This window comes from Protopterus annectens, chromosome 15.part0 (assembly GCF_019279795.1).
Source record: "Protopterus annectens isolate FY-2018-M chromosome 15.part0, PAN1.0, whole genome shotgun sequence".
Classification (NCBI taxonomy): Eukaryota; Metazoa; Chordata; order Ceratodontiformes; family Protopteridae; genus Protopterus; species Protopterus annectens.
Genome location: NC_056749.1, coordinates 378,248,565 through 378,271,989, shown reverse-complemented (window position 1 = coordinate 378,271,989; position 23,425 = coordinate 378,248,565). Strand labels below are relative to the sequence as shown.

The window sequence follows — 23,425 nt, the reverse complement described above, 5'->3', positions numbered from 1 at the left end:
CAGTTCTTTAGATGAAATTGTGCCTTTTTGTAATGATGCTTTGTATTGTGTTATGATGAGAATATAGGTAGACATGAACCTTGAATCCTGAAATGTTACCTTACTAACATAGTTAGAAGGCCTGTCATAATGTCCATAAATGTGGAAGTCTTTTATCATAGCTCATAAGAGAAGAAACACATTGTCGATGATAATTGATCCATGATTTATATCAAAAGCTTTAGAGAGTGACATTTTAAGGCTTATTTTTTTCGTAAAATATTTTAATGATTTTCATTAAAATAGAAAACAGTTTATAACTACAGAATAGTAGCAGTATAATATTAGAAAATTATAGATGCAGGCAGGTATACAGCATACAAGCAGTATACACTTTTAAAAATTAATGTATTTATTTTGTACAATGAGATGCACTTATTATTTTGGATAATTTATCATAATTTGGCTTATTATACCATGCTACATGGTTCTTGGTTTCAGAATTCCTGGTTAACTAAACAAAATGTTTAAGTCTGCACTTTCTATGGTTGGAAGTTACATTTGTAAGATAGAATGATATGTTTTGAAAGCTGATATACAATTACAAAAATTCTGGATATGCCCCTGAAGAAAAGAACAACACAGAAATATGAAATACAATAATATGACTACAGATACAAACTAGAAAACACAAAGATAATTTTCTTACATGAATTACAGTACATCTCAGAATTGAGTTTTTGCTAAGAGTATAACCATATGACAGTTTTCATCAGCTTGGTTACAAAAGCTGTTATATAATACAGCCTGAAATAAAAAATGCTCAGTAAGAGCAATAAAACAGAATTTAGCTAGTTGACTTATAAAAGCTACATATGATGCTCTCCAGTGCACACTGTTTTCCAAAGTCACTGTGTTCTTACTTTGTTATACAAGTGTTAACACTTAGATTTATAAAGGAGGAATGTAGATCTGCCAATATAGATGTGCTTAAAATTTGTCACAAATGTTTTAGACATGTCTAACCTTTTCTTTCTTAATATGTTTTGCAGGAATACGATACAACACAGATCTTGCTCACAAATATCATCCATGCTTTTGGGTGGATGGCGTCTGGATTTGCTGTATGCAGACAGCCAAAACTGCCATAGGATGTCAGGTTTTAAAGAATATGGCTGGAGGTAACTGCTTGCACTTTTATTCTTATTAGCAAGTGCAAAATATTGCTTATTCAGCTGTGCTTACACAATGCATTTGTGCATTTATCTGTTTTGACCACTGATATATTTACATAACTTGTATCAGAAGTATATTTATACAATGATTCAAAAAAATAGCAAAGACAAATTTTCAGAGAGCATTCTGACATGTTATGATGCTGTGTTGCCCTTGATTAAAAGAAAAAAAAGGTTCAAAACAGTGAGATGATTTAATACTTATTTCTTAACCAGTACTCGTGATATTAAATTATAAAGATGTTATATTTTCCATTGGGTCCATGGCATTATTTATTTATTTATTTTACATTTGTTGACCGGGAATGTCTGACTGGACACAAGCCCTTTTTCAGTGGAGGCCCAGGGAGAAAAGCTCCAAGATGTGAATATAAAGCATTACAACAGCAATAGAGACATTCAACATTAGAATAACACAAGAAATATTTAGGAGGCTACAATCACCAATACTGTAATTATCAAATTGTACTAGAGTCATACAGGATGAGCAGCAATAAAAGCATGGGAAGCAAGTAGTAGTGGTTTGCTAATCTGGAGTTCTAGGGGCAGCATAATAGCTTAGGTTTAGGAGTTTGTTAGATAGAATACGAAGTAAGTTGTTCATGCTGTGTATTGGTTTATCAGCACTAAGTAGGTTGATTGTGGTAAGGGAGGTTGTGAACAGTGGCAAGTCCAGTGTTTTTGTGTTTTTTTTAAAGTAGTCTTTGGTGGCTATTTTAAATTGTTTGCAGTGTATAAGGTTCCTTATTTCTAGTGGAAGTTTGTTCCATGCAATGGAGGGGTGATAGCTACATAAGTTGCAGCCCATCTTAGATTTTGGTTTGTGAACCTTTAATAGGTCTTGGGTTGCACTTCAGAGATGTCTGTCAGGAGAGTAATGGGAAATTAGAGACGATACAGCTGGGCAGGAAGATGCTAGTATAGAATGGAGTGTATAATTTGGAGCTGAGATTGGAGTAGCTGGTGAGGTAGTTCAAGCCAGTTCAGGTATGTTAGGGAGAGACAGTGGTGAGATTTATGTTTTATATGTTTGTTGAGCTGCGAATCTGGCTATCTTGTGATAGATCAATTCTAGTTTGGTATGTAGGGTGGAGGTCAGATTTGTGAGTATTTGGAAACAGTATGTTAGACAAGGTAGAAGGTAGGCATGAGTAAGAGTAATCCTGGCTTCAGCAGTGAGGAATTTGTTATTCCTATACAGGTGTCCTAGCTTCTGATGGGTTTTCTGATGCAATTGTTAATGCGTAGGTCAAAGTTTAGTTGCTCATCAATGGTGATGCCAAGTAGTTTTGTGCTAGAATCACCTTCTGTTGGAGTATTGTTTAATGATGTTATGGAAAAGGAAAATATGATGTGATTAACAGATTTAGGAAGAAAGACTGGCAATTTTGTTTTTTTAGGATTGAGGATAAGGTGGGTTTTTTTTGAGCCAAGTCTCAACTGAGTTAAGGGATGTCAGCGTAGTTGATAGGAGTTCGGAGGGGGAGTTAGTGGTAGTGATGACTGTAGAGTCATCGGATATTGGACAATGATAGACTGAGGGAGAAGAGGAGTAAAGTGAGTTGGTGAAGATATCAAAAAGTAGAGGTCCAAGAATGGATCCTTGGGGACACCACTTTTTACTTGAAGGGGAGAAGATAGTGCAGAGTCCAATTTGACTGATTGCTGCCTATCAGTGAGATAGCTGGAGAACCATGCTACTGTAGCAGGAGAGAATTAAGGTCTGTGAGTTTGTTAAGCAGGGTGTGAGACAGTGTCAAAAGCCTTTGAAAGGTCAAGGAATAGGCAAGATATGAGTTTGTGATTGTATTTGGCTAAACTAATAACGCTGAGAAAGGATAAAAAAGCTGTGGTGGTACTGTGCTTGGGACGGCAACCATGCTGAGTAGGGGTGAGCAGTTTTTCTTGTATGAGATAATGCATTGCTTTTTTGCGTATACATTTCTCAAGGATTTTTGAGAGAAGGGAGAAGTTTGGGATAGGTCTGACGTTAGATATGTCTGTGGCTTTACCTCCTTTATGAATAGGAGCATGTGGAACTGTTTCCAGATAGATATTACTTTAGATTCAGAGATGGAGCGATTTATGAGGATAGATACAGGTACGGCAAGGTAGTGTGCTGCAGTCTGGAGAAATTATGAAGTGACATAGTCTGCTGACACAGAGCATGGTTTGAGTTTGGAGAGTAGAGTTTTCATATAGTTAGTGGGAACAAGTTTGAGGGAGAAGGAGTTTTCTGAGTTAGCCATTCAGGGGGGTTTGGGGAGGTTGGAGGTATTGTTGATTGAAGGGTTGGTGTTAAATAGTTTGGAAATAGATTCAATAAAGTAAGTGTTAATTGATAGTCTTTTCAGGGGACTATTCAGGGCATGGGTTTGGTGAGGTTGGGTTGCCAGGATGTAGTATCTGGTTTATAGCATTCCAGAATTTTTTGGATCAGATTTTTAATGTTGTTGGGGAATTATAGTAGAACTTGTTTTGTCTTTGTTGATGAGATTTTTTTGTTTGATTACGAAGTTCTTTGTACTTTTGCAGGTCAGCTGGAAGTCTACATTGTACCCATTTTATCCAAGCCCTCTCTCTGGTTTTCATAAGGGTTTGGGTGGTTTTAGATAACCAGTGTGAAATGTTTGCTCTTATCCAGACTTTTCTAGGTGGGTCTAGGGAGTTTAAAATGCTAAGGAAAGTTGAGTTGAAGGCTTTTACTTCATCGTCTAGTGGGAGCTACATAAGGAAGTCGCAGATAACTCTAGAGAGAAGGGTTTTAAATGTATTTGGGTTAAAGTTGGAATGTTTACGACAGGTGATAAATTACATCAAATACCCATTTTATCAAGACTTGATACATCAAACTTAAAACATTGAATTCTCATAATATCAGATATAATACCACAGACCTCTTAAACAGGTACATACACACACACCTACCTACAGTTAAAGCATAATAAATCTAAGATAAAAAACATTGAGAAACAAAACAATTATACCATGATCACTGAACCTATTAAAGTAGTACTGCAATATAGCCACACAAGAAAACACCGAAAATCCATAAATCATAACATTTTCTGTACAGACAGACAAGTCCCCCTATGCCACTCACACCCCCATAAATATAACACTACCACTCTGAGAGTGCACAAACTCCGATCCTCACTGTACTGTAATCTCCACAAAACACCAAGAAACATTTCAATGAAGCATTGATTTTTAACACCTTTATTGAATTATCACTTAACTCATGGGCAAACATAGATTTACATAAAATAAACAAACCATATTAACATGTCCCCAGTTATAAACAGTATACATCACATTTACTCTTTTGTGTAACTATCATCAATCCAAAATTACATAAATTGCTGAATTCCTTCTATCTCTTAAACTTCACTTGTTCTCCAAAACATTATTCTGCATGTATTCTTCCCACAATTTCCTTTTTTCTTCATAATTTGCTCCTACCCTTTTCTAGAGATCTCACTTCCAGTTCCTTTATCTCTGTTACAGTACTAAGCAAATACAGCTGGTTTAGATTTCTATTTTCTAGAAATTGCTTCTTTTTTTTTGAAGTCACCAAAATTAAACTTAACAAGGCCATACTACATCTAGACAATTCAGATCATGTATCCCAGCTCCAAAAACAATTTCCTTAATTATACCCATTTGTTCAGTCAGTATTTCTAGCAGAGCACTCTGTGGGGAATTTTTAAAGTCACCCACCTCATTACAGTGCCAAAGCACATGCTCCAGTAATCTCTTTCTTCTCAATCACACCTCCAGCATTTGTCATCTACCTGAAGAAAAATTCTTTGCAGTCAACTTGAGGTATAAAAATACCTATGCAAACATTTCCAAGCAAAAATGCTAAATCTTCTAAACTTTTGTTGCATATTTGGGAGCCATACAGATGCCCTCCAATTGTTTCCTTGTGAATTGCTTACCCATTCTTCTTCCCAATCTTCTAATCTCTTCTGATTGACTTCTACAGTTGTAGTGCAGCATTTTATATGCTCTATAAATTATCCTAGCTTCTTTTTTCTGATTCAACTAAAAACTCTACCACAGCACGTCTTTCACTTAGGATTCCCCTATCCCTTTGTCTTTGCCTGTACTCTAATATCAATCCCTGATAGGGAAGGCAGTCTCTAGCCTGCAGTCCAAATGTCTTCTTGGCCTCTTCTCATTCTGTTACCTTTCCTTCTCTCTTTATTTGTTCCCAATACCTTGGCTCCTGTGCTAGTTTTTCTCAGTAAATTCCAACTCCCTCCTGCCTAGTCACTGTACCTCTAATCATGGTCGTCTCTATTGGCAACATTTCCTTTCTCTGTTCTCGAGTTGGCTTAGTTCTTAGAATGCTTTCTTCTACTTTATGAATATAACATTCTGTATGACGGTTATTTTCCTTAGGGTCTGCATCCAAAATCCCACTCTCTCCTTATTTCTTTCATTTCCTCCATGATTTATTGTGGCCTTTTCCACTTTGAATTGTAGCTTTCTGCTTGTGTTATGTATATGAGTCTTAACTGTGTAGGTCTAAAAAATCAGGTAATCCTAAACCACCTTGTTCAATTGGAAGGGTCAACGTATCCCACTTGACACTTACCTGCTCCCCTCCCAGATAAATTCCTTCAACTCTTTATTAATTATTGTCCACAAATTCTCCTCTATTTGATAAAAAACATGCCTGACCTATATATAAAAGTAAAGGGACTAAAACATTTCCACTGCTTGTATCTTGCTATTCATATCCAAAGGGAAGTGCTTTCAGTTTCTTGTTTCTTATATCATCTTTTGTTTGCTCTCTTCTCACATATATTTAGCTGCCATAACATAAGCCTTTTAAATCTATTCTCCTAAACACTTCACTTTCTCATGTCCCCATAAATGTGTAGTGCTGTACCAATTTAAGTGTGGGTACATAGTTTACAGCTATAGCCTTTGATTTATCTTCATTAATTTTATATCCCAAAAAGACCTGAAACTGTCTCAAAATGATCCAAAAAACTGTGATGTCCTTTGTTGGTTTTGTCAGGTACAAAATAAGATTCTCTGCAAATAAAGCCAACTTTTCTTGATTACAACACTAATTGTATCTTTGAATTTCTGAATCCCTTTTTTCTTTGCGAATGCCTCTAAAAGTAAAGCAAACATAAAGGGAAAATGTACACCCCTGCATGAGTCCTCTTTTCAGACACACCCACTTTAATTTTTGCCCCCAATCCCTCATATATCCTCCTAATTAACCTTATTATTGTATCAGGAAATGCAAGTGCTTTGATTGCCCTAGTTAAAAAAAATCAGTGCTTACTCTGCTGAATGCTTTCTCTGCATCAAGACCTACCAACAACAGTGGTATTTCTTTACTTTCAGCTTGCCTCTAGATCATCACTATTATACATTAATGTTATCAAATGTTTGCCTCCCCTCCACAAAACCACATTGATCCATATCTATCAATTTTGGCAACATGTTTGCCATTCTTTTGGCTATTATAGACATAAACACTTTATAATCATGGTTTAAAGTTTAAATGGGCCTATATGAGGTTGGGTCTGGTGGGTCTTTACCATTTTTAGGTATTACAGCTACTACAGTTTTCTTCCAGGATGTTGATGCTTCCCCTCCTTTTAAAATACTGTTATAAAAAACCTTCCACATCTTTATCACTTTCTTCCCTCCTAGCTTCCAAACTTCCATGGGAATACCATCTATTCCTGGAGATTTTTCTGCAGATGGTTATACGTAACCATTTTAGCTCATCTCATCTTTCTTAGCTGCTAACTGTTGAGCCTCCTCTAAATCTAATCTTGGCATACTTAAGTCTTCCATAAATATTTCCATTTTGTTCTTTCTTGAGTTCCACATTTCTCTGCCAAATACAAATTTTCATAAAATTTCCAAAATATCTCTAGTACCTCTACAGGATCTCTGGTTATTCATTCATTCATTCATTCATTCATTCATTCATTCATTCATTCATTCATTCACTTACTTGTTACTGTTATAGGATCCCTAAGTTTGGCAATACCCTTTCTGCTTTCTGTTGCCTAAGTCATTGTGCTAAACTTTTTTTGTGTTCTGGAGTTTAGTTTAACAGCAATCATTCTAAACTTCTGTACATTATCCAGGTACTCTCTTCAGCACTCTGCAGTTGCACCTCTTCTTCTGTGCAATTCTACTTACTGTGCAATAATATAACCTTTGTCAGCCACTCTAAACAATTCACACTACTTCTTAACTATATCTCTTTCTTTTATTTCTACCCTTTTTAAGTTCCACTTTTATTTTATCCCACTCAGCAGCTTTCTGACAAATTTTCTATTTCCCTAATAAATGTTGAATAACTTCCACTTCCAAGTCCTTAAATTCCTTTCCTTTTTGACAGGTAGGTGTGGAAGTGCCTTTGTTTTTTGGGAACTTTCAGAGTCAGTACTTTGCTATTTAGCGAGTATTTTCTGGTCAGTGTGAAAACTGTCTTTGGATACCCCTGCACTTGATGTCATGCAGTCTGTTAATAATGTTGCTTTGTGTTCTTGTTTCAAGGTGAATTACATAACAGTTCTTTCCTTGCACCTGGATCCTTATCTGTAGTCCTTGAAGCATGTTCCAGACAATGAACATTCAGCTTGTCTCAAGCTGTACCAGACGTCATGTTACATTGCATGAATAAATGCCACTTTATTTATTTGATTTCTCCTTGCTTTCAGCTAAGAAAAGTTTAACCATTTAATATATGTATGCTAGCAAAGAGAAATACATGCATCTAACTGACTATATTATTCCTACATATATTATAGCATCAGATGTGTATATGCATCTAACTAGCAAATAGATGTGCACATGTATTTATACATTTCTAAACATATCTAACAGTAAGGGGCTACTGGCAAGGAAGGAGGATTACATTGCCATGTATTTATATTCCACCTAAAACTGCTACTATGGAGCTTAAGAAATTTTGTGGAGAAATAATTAGCTTTCAACAGGGAACATTACATATAGGTGGGGACTGGAACTTGATTTGCAAATGTGGGGGTGTATCCGGGGGACCTAGAAGGGAAAATATAACAAAAGAGAGTAGATTTCTAAAGAAATTTATGAAAATATTTGGTGTGGAAGATATGAATTCAGTAGCAGGAACTTGGAGAGAATGTACATACTACTTTCAAATGTACAATAACTGGGCAAGACCAGACAGAAATTATACTTATAATTGACAGGAGCATGCACATCTAATTAAAAGCTTTGACACACATCCAATAACTATTTCAGATCATGTGCCAATAACAACCAAGATAAAAATGCAGGGTAATGAACTAAAAATTAAACAAAGGCGCTTCCACACCTACCTGTCAAAAATAATATAGTCAGTTAGATGCATGTATTTCTGTTTGCTAGCATACATATATTAAATGGTTAAACTGTTCCTAGCTGAAAGCAAGGAGAAATCAAATAAATAAAGTGGCATTTATTCATGCAATGTAACATGACGTCTGGTACAGCTTGAGACAAGCTGAATGTTCATTGTCTGGAACATGCTTCAAGGACTACAGATAAGGATCCAGGTGCAAGGAAAGAACTGTTATGTAATTCACCTTGAAACAAGAACACAAAGGAGCATTATTAACAGACTGCATGACATCAAGTGCAGGGGTATCCAAAGACAGTTTTCACACAGACCAGAAAATACTTGCTAAATAGCAAAGTAATGACTCTGAAAGTTCCCAAAAGACTGCTTTCATAAGAATGTATATATGTGAGATGTAATCTAATTTCTAGGGAGATCCATTAGAGCTGTTTCATGGAGAAAATCATTTATGCTGTATTGAAAAGAAACCTGAAGACATTAAACCCTGCAAGCTAAACAGTATTGTACGTCTCGTCTGTTATATTGGCAGTTATTTTAATAGTTATTGTGCACAGATTAAAAGGTTAATATTCTGCTAAGTTTATGTGCAGTCATGACACTTTGGTTTTCTACAAGGCACGCAGCATTCAGCACAGACATCTAGACATCTATGATTCATTTATCACTTACTACCACAAAGGTACCATTATTATCTGTCTTCCCTCTTCTATCACTATTGGAGACTCACTAGCAATTAGTATAACTACTTCTTGTTTCCTTTGTCCCTGGTAGCTGGTTTACTGTAGTATCTTTATAGCATACAATGATTACTAAAAATGCTTTTCTATATAACATGCCATTTATATCAAGCTGTTGATCAGTATGCAGCCATCTTGGAAGTCAACAAAACACTGATTTGAAGAAGAAAGTAGCCAAATAACTGATTTGACCTAGCAGTCATTCAACAAAAGGAAGGGATACTGTTCCAGTGAGCCTTCCCCTCTTTTGTACTTTGTAAAAGATGCAGCTTTTGTTAACTCAAGAACATAAGGAAAACTAAATATTGTTGTATGCTCAGAGTGCCTGTTATGCCATTAATTTAATTTTACCCTGTTTGACCTGAAATGTATATACCAACTCCAAGGTCACATAACAGTGGAGAAAATACATCATCTCCCTTTCGCTGAAAGTGTCGTTCAATGATTCAGTCATTGCACTGCCTTCCATCGAAGCATAATCCTTCGACTAACATTCACACTCCCATTTTGCCATGCCCTTAAAGTTTCTGTTTCTACCTTACTCTTATAATTCTATTTGCTATGTTAACTGCTTACAACTATGTTTATGGTATTCCAGTGTACTGGACATTTGTATGATGCTATAATATCAGTGAGGACTGGGACATTTGATCATGGACATTTTTATCAAGAGCATTTGGATGGATTTCTTTTTAGTCAAACATCACACTGAAGGACTCTGGTTTAGTTAAATGAACAATGAATAAAAAAAAAAGATTCTGGGCTAGTGTTAGAGTTAAGGTTTAAATGATAACTTTGGACTTAAGGTTAAGACTTCTGGCTTGTTTCAGCCTGTTTGTGGTGTGGTGGGTTTTCTCTGACCCAGAAAACAATGCAAATAATTGTGAGTATAGTTGTGTTTTGTATATTTTCAAGTTACAAACTCGGATAAACTGTTTTCAATTCCACTGAGTTGACTATCTTCACAGAAATGTCCCAGGCCTGTCTTTGAGAATGTCATTTATCCTGAAAGCAGTTAAATGGCTGCTGACTTGACTGGGTGGTATCTTGAATCCTTATATAATTAACATGATTAACATGGAAAGGAGTACTTCTACTGCCTGTAAAAATGTCATCCAAATGTGTTTCCTCCTACTGAAGAGATAGACTGCAAGATGCAAATTAATTGATAGAGCAGCTTATAGGCAAGCTGAGAAATAATATATGAAGTCCGTATACCTACAAACCAGTGAGCTACGCATGGCATTTTCAAACTCTTTATGTGTGGACCTCCACACTTACGAACTATTTTTTTACATGTTTTCTTCTTATATAGTAATGTCATACCTGTATTAAGTGGATTTTTTTTACTTGGTAGGCATAAAGTCTGAAATATCACGGCGTGTATCAAGAAAACCGCTCCCTCCAACTCCTGATGAAGATATGGTATGTAATAATTATGAACCTGTACCTGTGTATGTTTGAATAAAGGTGTGCCTGTATATGTTCTGGTTCAAGGATTTATACTGCTTATACATTCTGGCATGGTATGATGTGGGGTGTTATGGTATTCATGGTAAGGTACATTATATATAGTTTGCTGTGATGCAGTGATATCAGAATTCCTTCTCTTAATCTGTGTTTATAATTCTAGGCTACAAAATTTCTTCATCAGCAAATTAATGAAACACAGTACAGGGAAAGAGGTTCATTACTCAGAATGTCCCCCACCTCTGGAATATTGTCCACCTGCAGATAAAGCAGTGTGATACACTATCTTTCTTCAAATGACACCTAGATGATTGATTGGATAAATTCACCCTGGGCTTCACAGGTGTAGCCCTCCTCAAGAGAGCAGATACAGTCCAAGGGTGGTTATCTGCAAGGCATAATGGTTTCAGGGCTCAGTTGCCTTAAACTTTCCTATGATTCTTGTGGTTCTTATGAGAGCAGTTAGTTAACATAAGGAGTAAAAGTTAGCAGATAATACGTAGAACAAATGAACATATGGGGAGACTATTAGCACTTCCTCTCTCGTTTTCTCTCTCTCTCTCTCTATATATATATATATATATATATATATATATATATACATATATATATATATAATGTATGTGGTTCCCTATTACGAGAGCGAAAGTCCGTTTAAGTGAATCCATAAACATCGACACGTATTGCGTGAACCGGCATTACAGAGAACGTCCAAAACCGTGGATTTGGAAATGTTGAATTACCATGGTTGGCCCGTCTGTGTTATAGCTCCATAAGGTAAGTGTGTGATGGTTATGGACCTTAGGGTTAGGGTGCAGGTTAAGGTAAGTGCATAGATAGTTTATGTATGTAAGATTTAGTGTAGGGTTAGGTGTAGGGTTTTGGCAAATGTATGTATGTATGTGGATTATTTATTTTGTTTGTGTATATTTTCATAGGGGAAATTTGCGGTAGTTAAGGACCTTAGGGTTAGGGAGGGGTTAAGGATAGTGCATAGATAGTTGTGTATGTGGGGTTTAGTGTAGGGTTAGAAGTAGGGTTTTGGTGCTTTACTTTACAGTAGAAGTAGGGTTTGGTTAGGGTATGTATGTGGTTTATTTATTTTGTTTGGGTAGGTAATATGTAGCGGTTGGTGGAGTTGGGCGACTATGAGTTAGAGATTTAAAATTTCGTGGTTTTGTGCATTTGGTATTCTTACGATTCATGCAATTCATGTTGGTGTTTTGGTATTCGCTCAAAAGGAGTTTCGCTCTGATAATATAGACCCATGTATGTTTATATATTTAAATTTACAGAAGTGTTTTCAGCAAAAGGTTAAAAAAGTCATTGAGAATTTTTTTGAAAATATCTTCAGTAGTTAGAAGTGAACATGTTCATATCAAATTAGCCAGCATTACAAAAGCAGTTACACTTAACTTCCTTCAGTAGACTTTCAGCTTTGCTTTAAATGGATAGTGTTCCTTGAGATAGCATTTCAGAGAAAAGCTGATTTCATGTAGCAGGAGCTAGTTTTGCAAACACTCTTTACCATATCCCTACTGAAATGATTTAATGTGTTCTCAGATAGGTCACTTTCTTGACTGTCTCTTAAGTATGTAGTTTTGGACCTTCATAGTCAATGTTGACCATAGTGGAGGGCATTGTTGATGATTTATCATTTTACAAATTAAAGTACTAAAACTTAGTATGGACGTGGCTTGAACTGGTAGCCATTTGAAGCTACTTAAGAGATCACATTCCAAACAGCAAAAAGTGTAATATGGGTAGGTAGTCGAAATGTTGTCAACTTGCAGCGAGAAGAACCAGAAATGGAAGCAATCAAGTATTACACACAGAGCTTTTGAACAGAGAGAGTAACTGGCTCAAGAGCTCTGTGTGTTAAGAGATCACAGTGATAGGTTTGATTGTCAGCTAGTAAGACAAAGCATCAGATTTTATTTTCTGCTACCATCAATTTTTCGGCATTAGTAGCATAATGGAGTGTCAGTAGAGGAAGGGTGTAGTCAATCCCTGGGTATGATGACACTCCTGACTATAGCATGGAATGCCCCAAGGAAAAGGAGTTGGGAAATTCTGTAGCATTGCTTTAATTATGATGTATCTATGGTAATAGTCATATCTGCATGTGATGTAAAGGACAGGGTGAAGTGTGACCCAAAGGGACTTTTGCTGTGATACATTGGGTATAAGATTGTTAGAATTATCCTTTATTGTGACCAAAGAAAGCTCTGATAATGTTTGATGAGTGCAGAATACATTCGTAAAGCATGAACACACCACAAACTAGTAAAATAAAAAACACAAATTACCGATGCAGAGAACTCACTTTATTGTTACTGATTAAGCGCTTTCGTCCACAGGTGTTAAGGACTTCTTCAGAATGACATATACATTAAATGCACTGAATTTATACACAAACCCCCTTCCCCATTTAATACCATGTCACCCGTTAACTAAGTAACCTCACAACCACACCATAAAAAACACAAGATTATATTAAAAAAAAGAATATATTTGCAACAAATACAAAGTAATAACACACAATGAATTATTTGCATCAGACAAAACTAAATATGCCACCAATGATTTGTGAACATTCATTCAGTGTTATCCTGTGTATCATGTAAAAGGTGCCATTCTTTATTTCATAAACATAGCCTTCAGTCAGTAACATTTTTTTCTTATTTTTTCAAATGTGTTTTTACAGTAGTCTTCTTCACCACTCAAAGTCACCATAGCTTACTTATGTTGTGGCCGGCATGGCCACCTACATCTGCATAATGAGGAGAACGTACAGTTTTAGAGAATAGTAGGTGAGTAGAGATAGTGTGTTAAGATTTCAAACTCATGGCCTTTAGTTTTTTAACCCCGACTTCTGGGCACTGTGTGTGTGTGGGTGGGTGGGTGTGTGCATGGGTGGCATTTGGAGTCCCCCCTAAATGCAGTAGTTTCTCTGAATACACCACTTCCCTTCCTTCTCTCAAAAGTATGCTGGTTGAGTTGGCTGCTGTAAACTTTTATTTACTTTCAGTTTCAGGCAAAGGATTGCTATCCATAAGCCTCTCATTTTACAGATCTTTATAAAAATGTACCTAACTTCAAGAACAGATCCAAATCCTTTTAGAAGAAGACCAGTGTTGTAATGTACCTCATTTTATATAGTACTTTATTTCACTTCCTGAACACTTATAATGGCTAATGGTCAATGAACCAGCATTTCAATCACTTGCCCATTTAAATCTTGCTGTCACATTATTTAGTGATTTACCAGTTGTAACACTGAGTTCTGGTAGACTGCAGTGTACCTGAAATGCTGTGATCAAGTCTCTTATGGGCATTGGGTTCCTCAGGGAATATTTTTGAGTTTCTATAATTTTTCAGTATATGACAAGTCCTTTAGATTTATTTTTTTATTTTTTTGGTAAATATAGAAATTAAAGCAAATAAAAATAAAAGCTTTATATCAGCAGTAAATAGACAGCTTAAAGCTAAATCATGACAAGATAGAATGGATTTTTTTCTAGGAATTACTAATGCCTTGCATGTGAGGTTAATTTAAAAATACCTAGTGCTTTTGAGTGATGATTTTGACTGAGTATAAGGGGATCACAGATATACTTTAAATAAAGCAGAGGTTAAAATGGAGGAAAGACCATCATACAACGACCCCCCCCATTAATATTCAAAAACGTGCACGCTGGTTGGTCAGCGTGCACTTTGTAAATCCAAGTTATAGTAATGGAAAAAGGTCCGGTCGCCCAGACTTTTTCCATTACTATAACTCTTACAGCAACACTGTCTCGCTATGTTAAATGAGTTTAACATAGCAAGACAGCTTTAAAAAAAGCAACAGAGAATCTCTGTTGCTTATTTTAAAGCTGTCTCACTATGTTAAACCCATTTAACATAGCATAACAGTTTGTAAAAAGCAACGGAGATATCTCCATTGCTTTTGCCCACAGCTCTGATATACTGCGTAGGCATACGCATGCTCAGTACATCAGAACTGCCACAGCTGTTACCAGACAGCTGCTGAAGGGCAGCAAGGAAGCATTATACAATGTCATTATTTAAGAAAAGTAATTATTTTTTTTCTTAAATAATGTCATTGTATAATAGCAATAACCCACGCCTGGGTGTGGGTAATGCTGGATTTACCCACGGTTGGCTTTGTTTGGCCACTTGGGCTTCGCCCTCGTGACCAAACCACACCAACTGTGGGTAAATCCAGCATTACCCACACCCAGGCGTGGGTTATTGCTATACTAACTACAGTATAAGTAAGGAATGAAGAAATAGGGGAATCATAACTTTTTCAGGTGGTCCATTGAAAGATGAGACCGCATCTGAGTAAGTGAAGAACATGAATCCCGGACGTAAGACATTCACTGAAGATCTTGTTTAATAAATACTTGGAACTGCTACTAGTATCTGTGGAATGGATGAACTATCCTAGCTCCAATCTACAAGGAAAAAGAGAAAATGAGCACTATATTAATTATTGCCCATTCATTTCACTTGAGTGCATTTCAATACTTTTTTCAAGATGGTTACTGGCTAATCTGGAAATACTGGAGATCTGTGACCATTTGTAGTATGGTCCAAGGGATGAGATGATGACAGAGATGTCTATTTAGCAGTGTTTTATCATTCAAAAGCACTGAGTATTTTTATAAAGTCTTGTCTGATTTGACATCTTTGACCTTTATATATTTTTGTTTCATATAGGCATTTAGGAGACGACGTATGCTGTTTAGTCATAAATTTACAGATTCATAGGTGATTACTAGGGTAATGAAACAGGGGGGCTTTTTAAGCCTAGCCATGCTTCACAAAATGAGAATCGAGCCACGTACCTTGTGCCTGTGAGGTAAACTCCTTAACCGTTATGCCAACCTGGAACCCATATAGTCAAATAAAGGTTTTTGTTATCTCAGATTTTCCTAACCACTTCCTTTGCATGCTTCTCTTCTGTATCAGCTGATTTATTTATTTTCCTAACCACTTCCTTTGCATGCTTCTCTTCTGTATCAGCTGATTTATTTATTTTCCTAACCACTTCCTTTGCATGCTTCTCTTCTGTATAAGCTGATTTATTTATTTTCCTAACCACTTCCTTTGCATGCTTCTCTTCTGTATCAGCTGATTTATTTATTTCTTTGTTTTACCATACAGATATATTTCATTCCCTCCACAGTGTTCCATCTTTGTTACTACAGGACTTTTGTTAGACTCTGTTTTTCTGTTAACTAACTTCCTTACTTTGCATGGAATACCAGTCTTCTTTCCTGTTTTCTTCATACTTGTGCTAGATTTCTTTTCTGCAGTTTGTTTTCCTGTCTTAATCTTGACTATTTTATTTGTTAATATTAGTTTCTGTATTCTTAATTAGTATGGTTACTCCTCAGCCAATATCCTTAGAAATGACAGTGTCATTTTTATTTATACATAATCACGTCTAGCCAGTGTAGGTTCCTCTCTGCCTACAGGTCCATTTATTCTACATTTCTAAACAGCAAATGCAAGAAATTGCCTCATTTCATATTTTTCTTCCATTATGTAAACTGGGGGGCCAGATGTGACAATAATGCTGCTACTTTTCATTGTTGGGTCCACAAAGTGGTATTAAATTGCTTACTGTGAGGAAGCTGCTCTTTGGTGTTGGCCTCATGGCGCTTGGTTCTCTGGTTTGGTTTCCAGCTGACTATTTTTCCCTGTTGAGATTGTATACCTCCCCCCCATGTTCTCATGGGGTTTTGCTGAAGTGTTTAACTTCTTCTCAGTTCCTGAAGCCATGCCCAAAATGCCCATGTTTCTGTAAGTTGACCATACGTATATATGTGTGTGTGTGTGTGTGTGTGTGTGTGTGTGTGTGTGTGTGTGTGTGTGTGTGTGTGTGTGTGTGTGTGTGTGTGTCTGTGTGTGTGTGTGTGTGTGTGTTGTGTCTTTGGGTATCCGTATGTATCTGTGTGAGTGCATCCTGTGATGGACTTACCCTTCCAGGACTGTTTCTCTGCCTCATGGCCATTGCTTGCATGATAGATTATGGCTCTTCTGTCACTCTGAAGAGTATGCAGTGGTTATTGTAAAATGAATAAATAAATGAATGAATGATTGAATTAAGATATTAGTCTCAGGCAGTGGTCTGTATATATCAATACCACAGAGGCATCCTCCCCCTTCCTACTTCAGAGATTTCCTTAAGTCATCTTCCACTAATTTTCTCTAACAGTTAAGTAAAACAACTCCCTGATTTATTCAATGTCATTATGTTGATAACTGTTTCATAATCACCATTGTCTACTCCCCATTTAAAACCATTCAGCCTTATCTCTGTGAAGAGTGCATTTGAATATCATATTTTATAAGTATAATCTTCCACTCATCCTTCTTTTTTAGTTAAATGAATATTTGTACGTCTCTAATTTGTACTAGCTGTTTTTATAATCCCTGACCTGTGCATTAAGAATGTACTTATTTACATGATTTTTTTGACATTATAACTAATTAGTCTAGTACATATTGTTAAGTAATGTTAAGACTCAATTCCATAAATGTGTAATCTGTTATGATTGCAGTATTGTCAGTTACTATCACATGTCATTCAATTCTGAAAACTTCATTATGTGTATTTTGCTGTTTCCTCTTCTACTTTCTCATCCCATAACATTAGGACTACTGAAGACATAATTTCATTTAACCTGATATTTTTGGCTTCCTTGAGAAGTTCTTCCAATTATCTCCTCTTCCCCACACACATCATTTATTATGTTTATCCCTGCAGAGGTTCTATTGTATTTTTGTTAGCATCTGTTTATCATCTGCTGAAATGCCCAGATTTTGGTAACTGAGTAATCCTTTCTCTTCTTGCCTAATGTCAAATACATATGTATGTCTAATTTTTGAATCCACTGAATACATTACTATCATTTTCTGTTTTTCATCCTTTATATAGCAGACATTATGGTATTTCATCTGTAATTTGTTCCTTCCCTAATGTCGCTTCAACTTTTTCTCAGTATAGTGACAAGTTGTTTATTAGATAATTTATCTGAATCTGTCAATCGGTGCTTTGATTCTTTTTCACCAAACTTTAACCTCATTTCATATTAGGTTTGCATCACCTTGCTGGAATTCTATTATTTCTTGTTGTACCTTATTCTCTTTCCCCTCAGGATGATTTGATGAATTTTCTGTTCTCTTGTTTGCATTGTATTGTTTTAGTTCTCTCTGGTTGTCCTCCCATTTTGGTTATGTAGTTGCCGTATCCCAATGTCCTCACACATGTAGAAGGCAATAGCAGGGTAGCGCATCTGTACTTGGGCTCTCTGATGCTGCTTAACTATATTATGATATTCCTTTGTGAACCACTGATATTCTGTGAAAGACTGCAGGTGAATTGCTTGCACCACTGGAAAGTATGATAATGCTCAAAATCAGTACAGATTGCACCAAAAGTACTACTTGAACTGTATTCAAAAACTCGCAGCCTTCAGCATTATCAGAAATTGTCCTAACAACAGTGCACATGTTATTCAATAGCAGTAGATTTTCAGTGGAGAGATACTTATACCACTAGTAAAACAAATGAGTGTCTGCCAGCATCCAGTCTGAGTTCCAAAAAGTTGAAGGTAATCATACAGCTTTGCAGTGTTTCTTTTGGGGGAGTCTTGCAGCAGTATTTCAACAAATGAGCAGAATTCCAAGCAGTTTTATAAGATTAATTCAGATATGCTCTGCACACATAGCTTGCACTGATTTCCAGATGCACAGACAGATGAAACTTTGCATTATCGTGTAAGTTATTTCTATATCAACCTATATGTCAAGCAGAGTTCCTCACTAGCACTCCTCAAGAAAAATCTTGATGAGTGGATGGGAAATAGAAAATTTACCCTGGGGATCACTTCTGTGGCCCTGCTCGACAGGGGCACAGGAAAATAACCTTCTTGGGTGGTGGAAGCCAGGGAACCTTGTTGGCTAAGCTTACATAGGTCCTTGGTCCAATAGCCTAGTACCTACCTATGAACCTATATAACATTGGTAGAAACATCTAGTGAGCTGTGCTCTTATAGAGCCTGATAGTGTTTTATGACATTTGTCATAATAAACGTAACATAGTGCACAATGACTTGGTCACACGTAAAGTTGAATTAACCTTCATGAAACAAATATTTAATAATTTTTTCTGATATTTAGTTTTTTTCCCACATACCTTAGAGTTGACTATGCATATCCACCCCCCCCCCCTTCCACAATTTCTTTGGGGAAAGGGCTAAAAATGTTGTATTGTCTGGTCTAAGAAAGATGAAATTACTACAAGCATGATTTAGTTCTCTGAGCTACTCTGTCATTATGAAAAGTCTGTAAGACATGGCTCTCTGGTGTCAAGGGATAAAGGCATGGCTACAACTCAGATGACCTGAGTTTGTTTGCTGCCAAAGGTGTTGGAGGACCCTAGTAGAGGGGATGGATGTGAGCAGCCAACAAGTTTCCCCTCCTGAAGGGGGGATCTGACTTGTTGTGCTATGGGTAGCTGTCAAAGGAAAGATATCTTATAGGCAGCAGCTGTTATCACATGTTTTTTGGCTTTAGCCAAGCTGTGCGCATGGTAGCCTTCTTGGATCATGTGTGGCATTATGCATATTCTCAGAGCAAGACACTGCACACCCTTACATTCGCAAGTTTGAGTGTAGCCACCAAGGGCAGAGGTAGGGCCACATAAGAGAAACATACACTGATAGCTGCTTAAATCATGGTCTCTCCAGTATCCATCATGCACCACACTGGAGAAAGGCAGGAACACTTCATTATGGGATGACTGGCATTTGGCTGGCAGTGAGGACAAAAAGGACTAAAACAAATCTGTAAGGCCTACTACCCACCATAGTAGTAGTACTAGGTGGTGACTTTTAGCTGAATGAAAATTAGACCAGACATTGGTTATCATCAGTGTGTAGATGTCCTTTTGTTATAAAAATGCTACAACAGCCCTCCTTAAAAAAAAGACCAACTGCTTTTGAGGTAGTTGGTAGATTGCACTTTCCTTTTAAGCATTTCTAACCACATTCCCCTATAACATCAGTCACTCCAAGTTTGTGTCCTGAATTCTCCAGAATGAGAATTTATCTTTCAGTAGAAAACCCCCTAGCAATTCCAAATGCCTTTTGTAATGCTGCTGACCTTTAGGCAATGCTCACAGTTCTTACTAACATGTTGCCACCACACATGAATCACACCGTGAGTGGAAATGCAATCTATGTTTTTACTTTTACTCTTATGGGAAACATTTTTGTGTGGTGACATTAACTCAGGAAGTCAACAGTTCTACCAGTACTAAAATCACATACTCAATGTACAATGAATATGTGATTTTCTTATTCTACCAGTAAAATCATCACTAAATTGAACTGTTTGACCTGTGATATAGGAATGACTAGCTTTTTTAAAGTGACAAGAAAAACTGAACACGTTATCTGGAAAAAATAAACATGATATGTGGAAAACGTATCTGTATACGTGTAGGTGTGAACCACCAAAGTAAAAGCTGCCCTAGTGTCAGATTAACATTGTCAAGAGTTAATGGAGGTCTTTTAAACAAAAAGAACTATCAAGAAGGTAGAAGGCATGCAAAGGGACATTAAGTAAGATGAAGAGGGGTTATAATACTTAAATGTTGAAAAAAGGTTTAAGGCACTGACCATGAGTACTTTGGAGGAAAGAAGACAGCAGAAGGATAAGGTATGAGCTCTCACTATTGTCAGAGGACATATCTGGCAGGAGTGCAGTGTTAGATGCAAACTCATCGCATTCATTTTAATTATACTGAGCAGTGAAACATCTGCAGTTTCAGCCATTTAACCAGTTATGGGTATTCCTATTATAAGATTAATCCAGACATTAAATGTGTATGTTCGTTCCTTTTAGTGTGAAATTGAATATTCTTTGTTACTGTAACTTTCTCTCTGGACTTTTTTCAACTATATTTTGTTATTAAGTGTTCTAAGCCTCATTTGTGTAAAGGCGTATCTCTAATAATATCAATAACATCATAAACAAATAAGTTTCAAGATAATATAAACTGTGCATTAGAAGATATACAGCTATATAAAAACATATCATAAGAACTGTGTTTGATAAAAACCATACAGTAAGTATGAATCGTGGAGCATGCTTACACTGCAGTCTTTTAACAACCAGAAGTGCATAAGATGTAACACATTGCATGCATTTATACAGCTGGTCAAAGCGTAGCTTAAGTGATTTTATTTCCAAATAGTTTTGTATTTGCAATGTTTTTTAAATAAGGTCCATTGGTATATTTGTCACAGACAGACTGTAGTACAAATGTCTAAGTATAACATTCTGTAGTCTCAGTTTTTATGGGATAAGGTAATGCTTTAGTTGACATTAAATGTAAAACAAATATGTCTAGTTCTTAATTGTTCAAATATTTATCTTTTTTTCTCCAATATCAACTGGAAGGGGAAGAATAAAAAGCCACTGCCGCCAGAACCCCAGTCATATGCAAGTTGTCCGGTACCCACAACAGTGCAGTCCACAACCATGTCACCATCAAGGTCATTGCCACCACCAGCACCTTCCATTAAAGTGATGACAGTCATGGCAATTTATGATTATGAGCCCATGGAAATCCAAGATCTAAGACTGATAAAAGGAGAAAAGTACGTTGTCTTGAATGACTCTGACCCACAGTGGTGGAAAGCAAGGGATATGGCCGGGTAAGAGAAAAGAAATCATAAAACAGTTTTAGAATGTACATATTTAGTCTCATTCAGGGCATTTACTAATCGATAGTTTGAAGGAAAACAGTTATAGAAAAGGATAACCAAAGGAGAAAACAGACCATTCTGTTGGTTCTTAGCTTTGCTTTCTTCTTGACTTCACTTCAAGTGGTGAGAAAAAAGGGTTTTCATGTTCGGGGTTCAACTCATTAACTGAAAACCACAATTATTCACCCCCCCTATATTTGAAAGTGGTATCCCGCAAGGAAAAAGTACATTCTTTTTTGATAAGGGTCATGAATAATATTCCTGTTATCTTTTTATTTGCAGTTTTATTCATTTAATTACTTCAGTCATCTTCAGTTATCTTTTTATTTGCAGTTTTATTCATTTAATTACTTCAGTCATTATTTTTTCTCGGGATGTCTCATAAAATATGATTTAAAAAACAAGTAATCTCCGTGGTATCCCCGAAGTCTCAAAACAACCCACTAAAGTGTAGTGGGTCTAAAAACAAAACAGTGTAAGAAACTTCTGTGTGAGGAAGATTTTCAGTCCATATATTTCTAGTTAATCACTGTATATTAATCAGATCAGACAATAGTAGTAGAAGTAGCGAACGTAAACTTGTCAAGTCAAAAAGTAATAATAGAAAATATATAATTCTACAGCATTACTAAGTATTGAGTAATCCAAGCAGCAGACAGTTCAGTCGAAAATCCTTTATTAAGTACACAGACAAGCGATCCAAGTAAAACAAAAATAGAGTGATAATTTCCTCACAAGGTTTCTAAATATATATATACTTTTTATCAGGCATGGGAGTGGTTTATTGTGCTGTAAAACAAAGTGTTATTGGTACACATGTTAAATTCACATCCCTTCCCCCATCAGTGTGACATTCGAGCTGGTTCTGCCCTACCTAGTAGCTGTCATAATAATATATAGCCCTAATGTACTTTAATGGTACATCTTATTTAACCAAATTAATAAGTAGATTATTAAGTCTGTGATTTTATACAAGGCAATATGCTACATGGCTGGAAATATATCAACCTTAGTTCATTTTGCGATCAAAAATTATATATAAATATATACATATACATGTTGCATGTAAAAATCAGTTTCTATTTTCATAACCTATTGATAACAAAGATCACTTTCGTCCTTCTAGACTTCTTCAGGTCTGTGTACAAGAACCCTAAAAACCTATATAATTGTATAATTAGTTAGTAACCAGAAAAAAATAAAAATAAAAAATAAAAAAAAAATATATATATATATATATATATATATATATATATGTGTGTGTATGATGATGGAAACAAAATATACACTTAAATTTCAAATGATTTAAAATGGTATTTAAAATGGTATTTAAATATCATTTTAAATCATTTGAAATTTAAGTGTATATTTTGTTTCCATCATCATACATATATATATATATATTTTTTTTTTTATTTATTTATTTTTTTCTGGTTTTCTTTTTTCCACTTTATTCAAAATGATGGTAATAACAATACTAACTAATTATACAATTATATAGGTTTTTAGGGTTCTTGCACACAGACCTGAAGAAGTCTAGAAGGACGAAAGTGATCTTTGTTAACAATAGGTTATGAAAATAGAAACTGATTTTTACATGCAAAATGTATATGTATATATTTATATATAATTTTTGATCGCAAAATGAACTAAGGTTGATATATTTCCAGCCATGTAGTATATTGCCTTGTATAAAATCACAGACTTAATAATCTACTTAATAATTTGGTTAAATAAGATGTACCATTAAAGTACATTAGGGCTATATATTATTATGACAGCAACTAGGTAGGGCAGAACCAGCTCGAATGTCACACTGATGGGGAAGGGATGTGAATTTAA

General features: G+C 35.9%; 1 protein-coding gene across 1 annotated transcript in view; it reads left to right on the top strand.

Annotated features, from left to right (window-relative positions):
• The window catches only part of BTK (Bruton tyrosine kinase), a 728,232-nt gene that overhangs the window by 320,192 nt on the left and 384,615 nt on the right, over positions 1–23,425 (top strand). Inside the window, exons 6-8 of the mRNA XM_044057123.1 lie at positions 1,032–1,160; positions 10,678–10,745; positions 21,276–21,532. Of these exons, the coding sequence (XP_043913058.1) occupies positions 1,032–1,160; positions 10,678–10,745; positions 21,276–21,532 (454 nt within the window). The remainder of the gene's footprint in view (positions 1–1,031; positions 1,161–10,677; positions 10,746–21,275; positions 21,533–23,425) is intronic.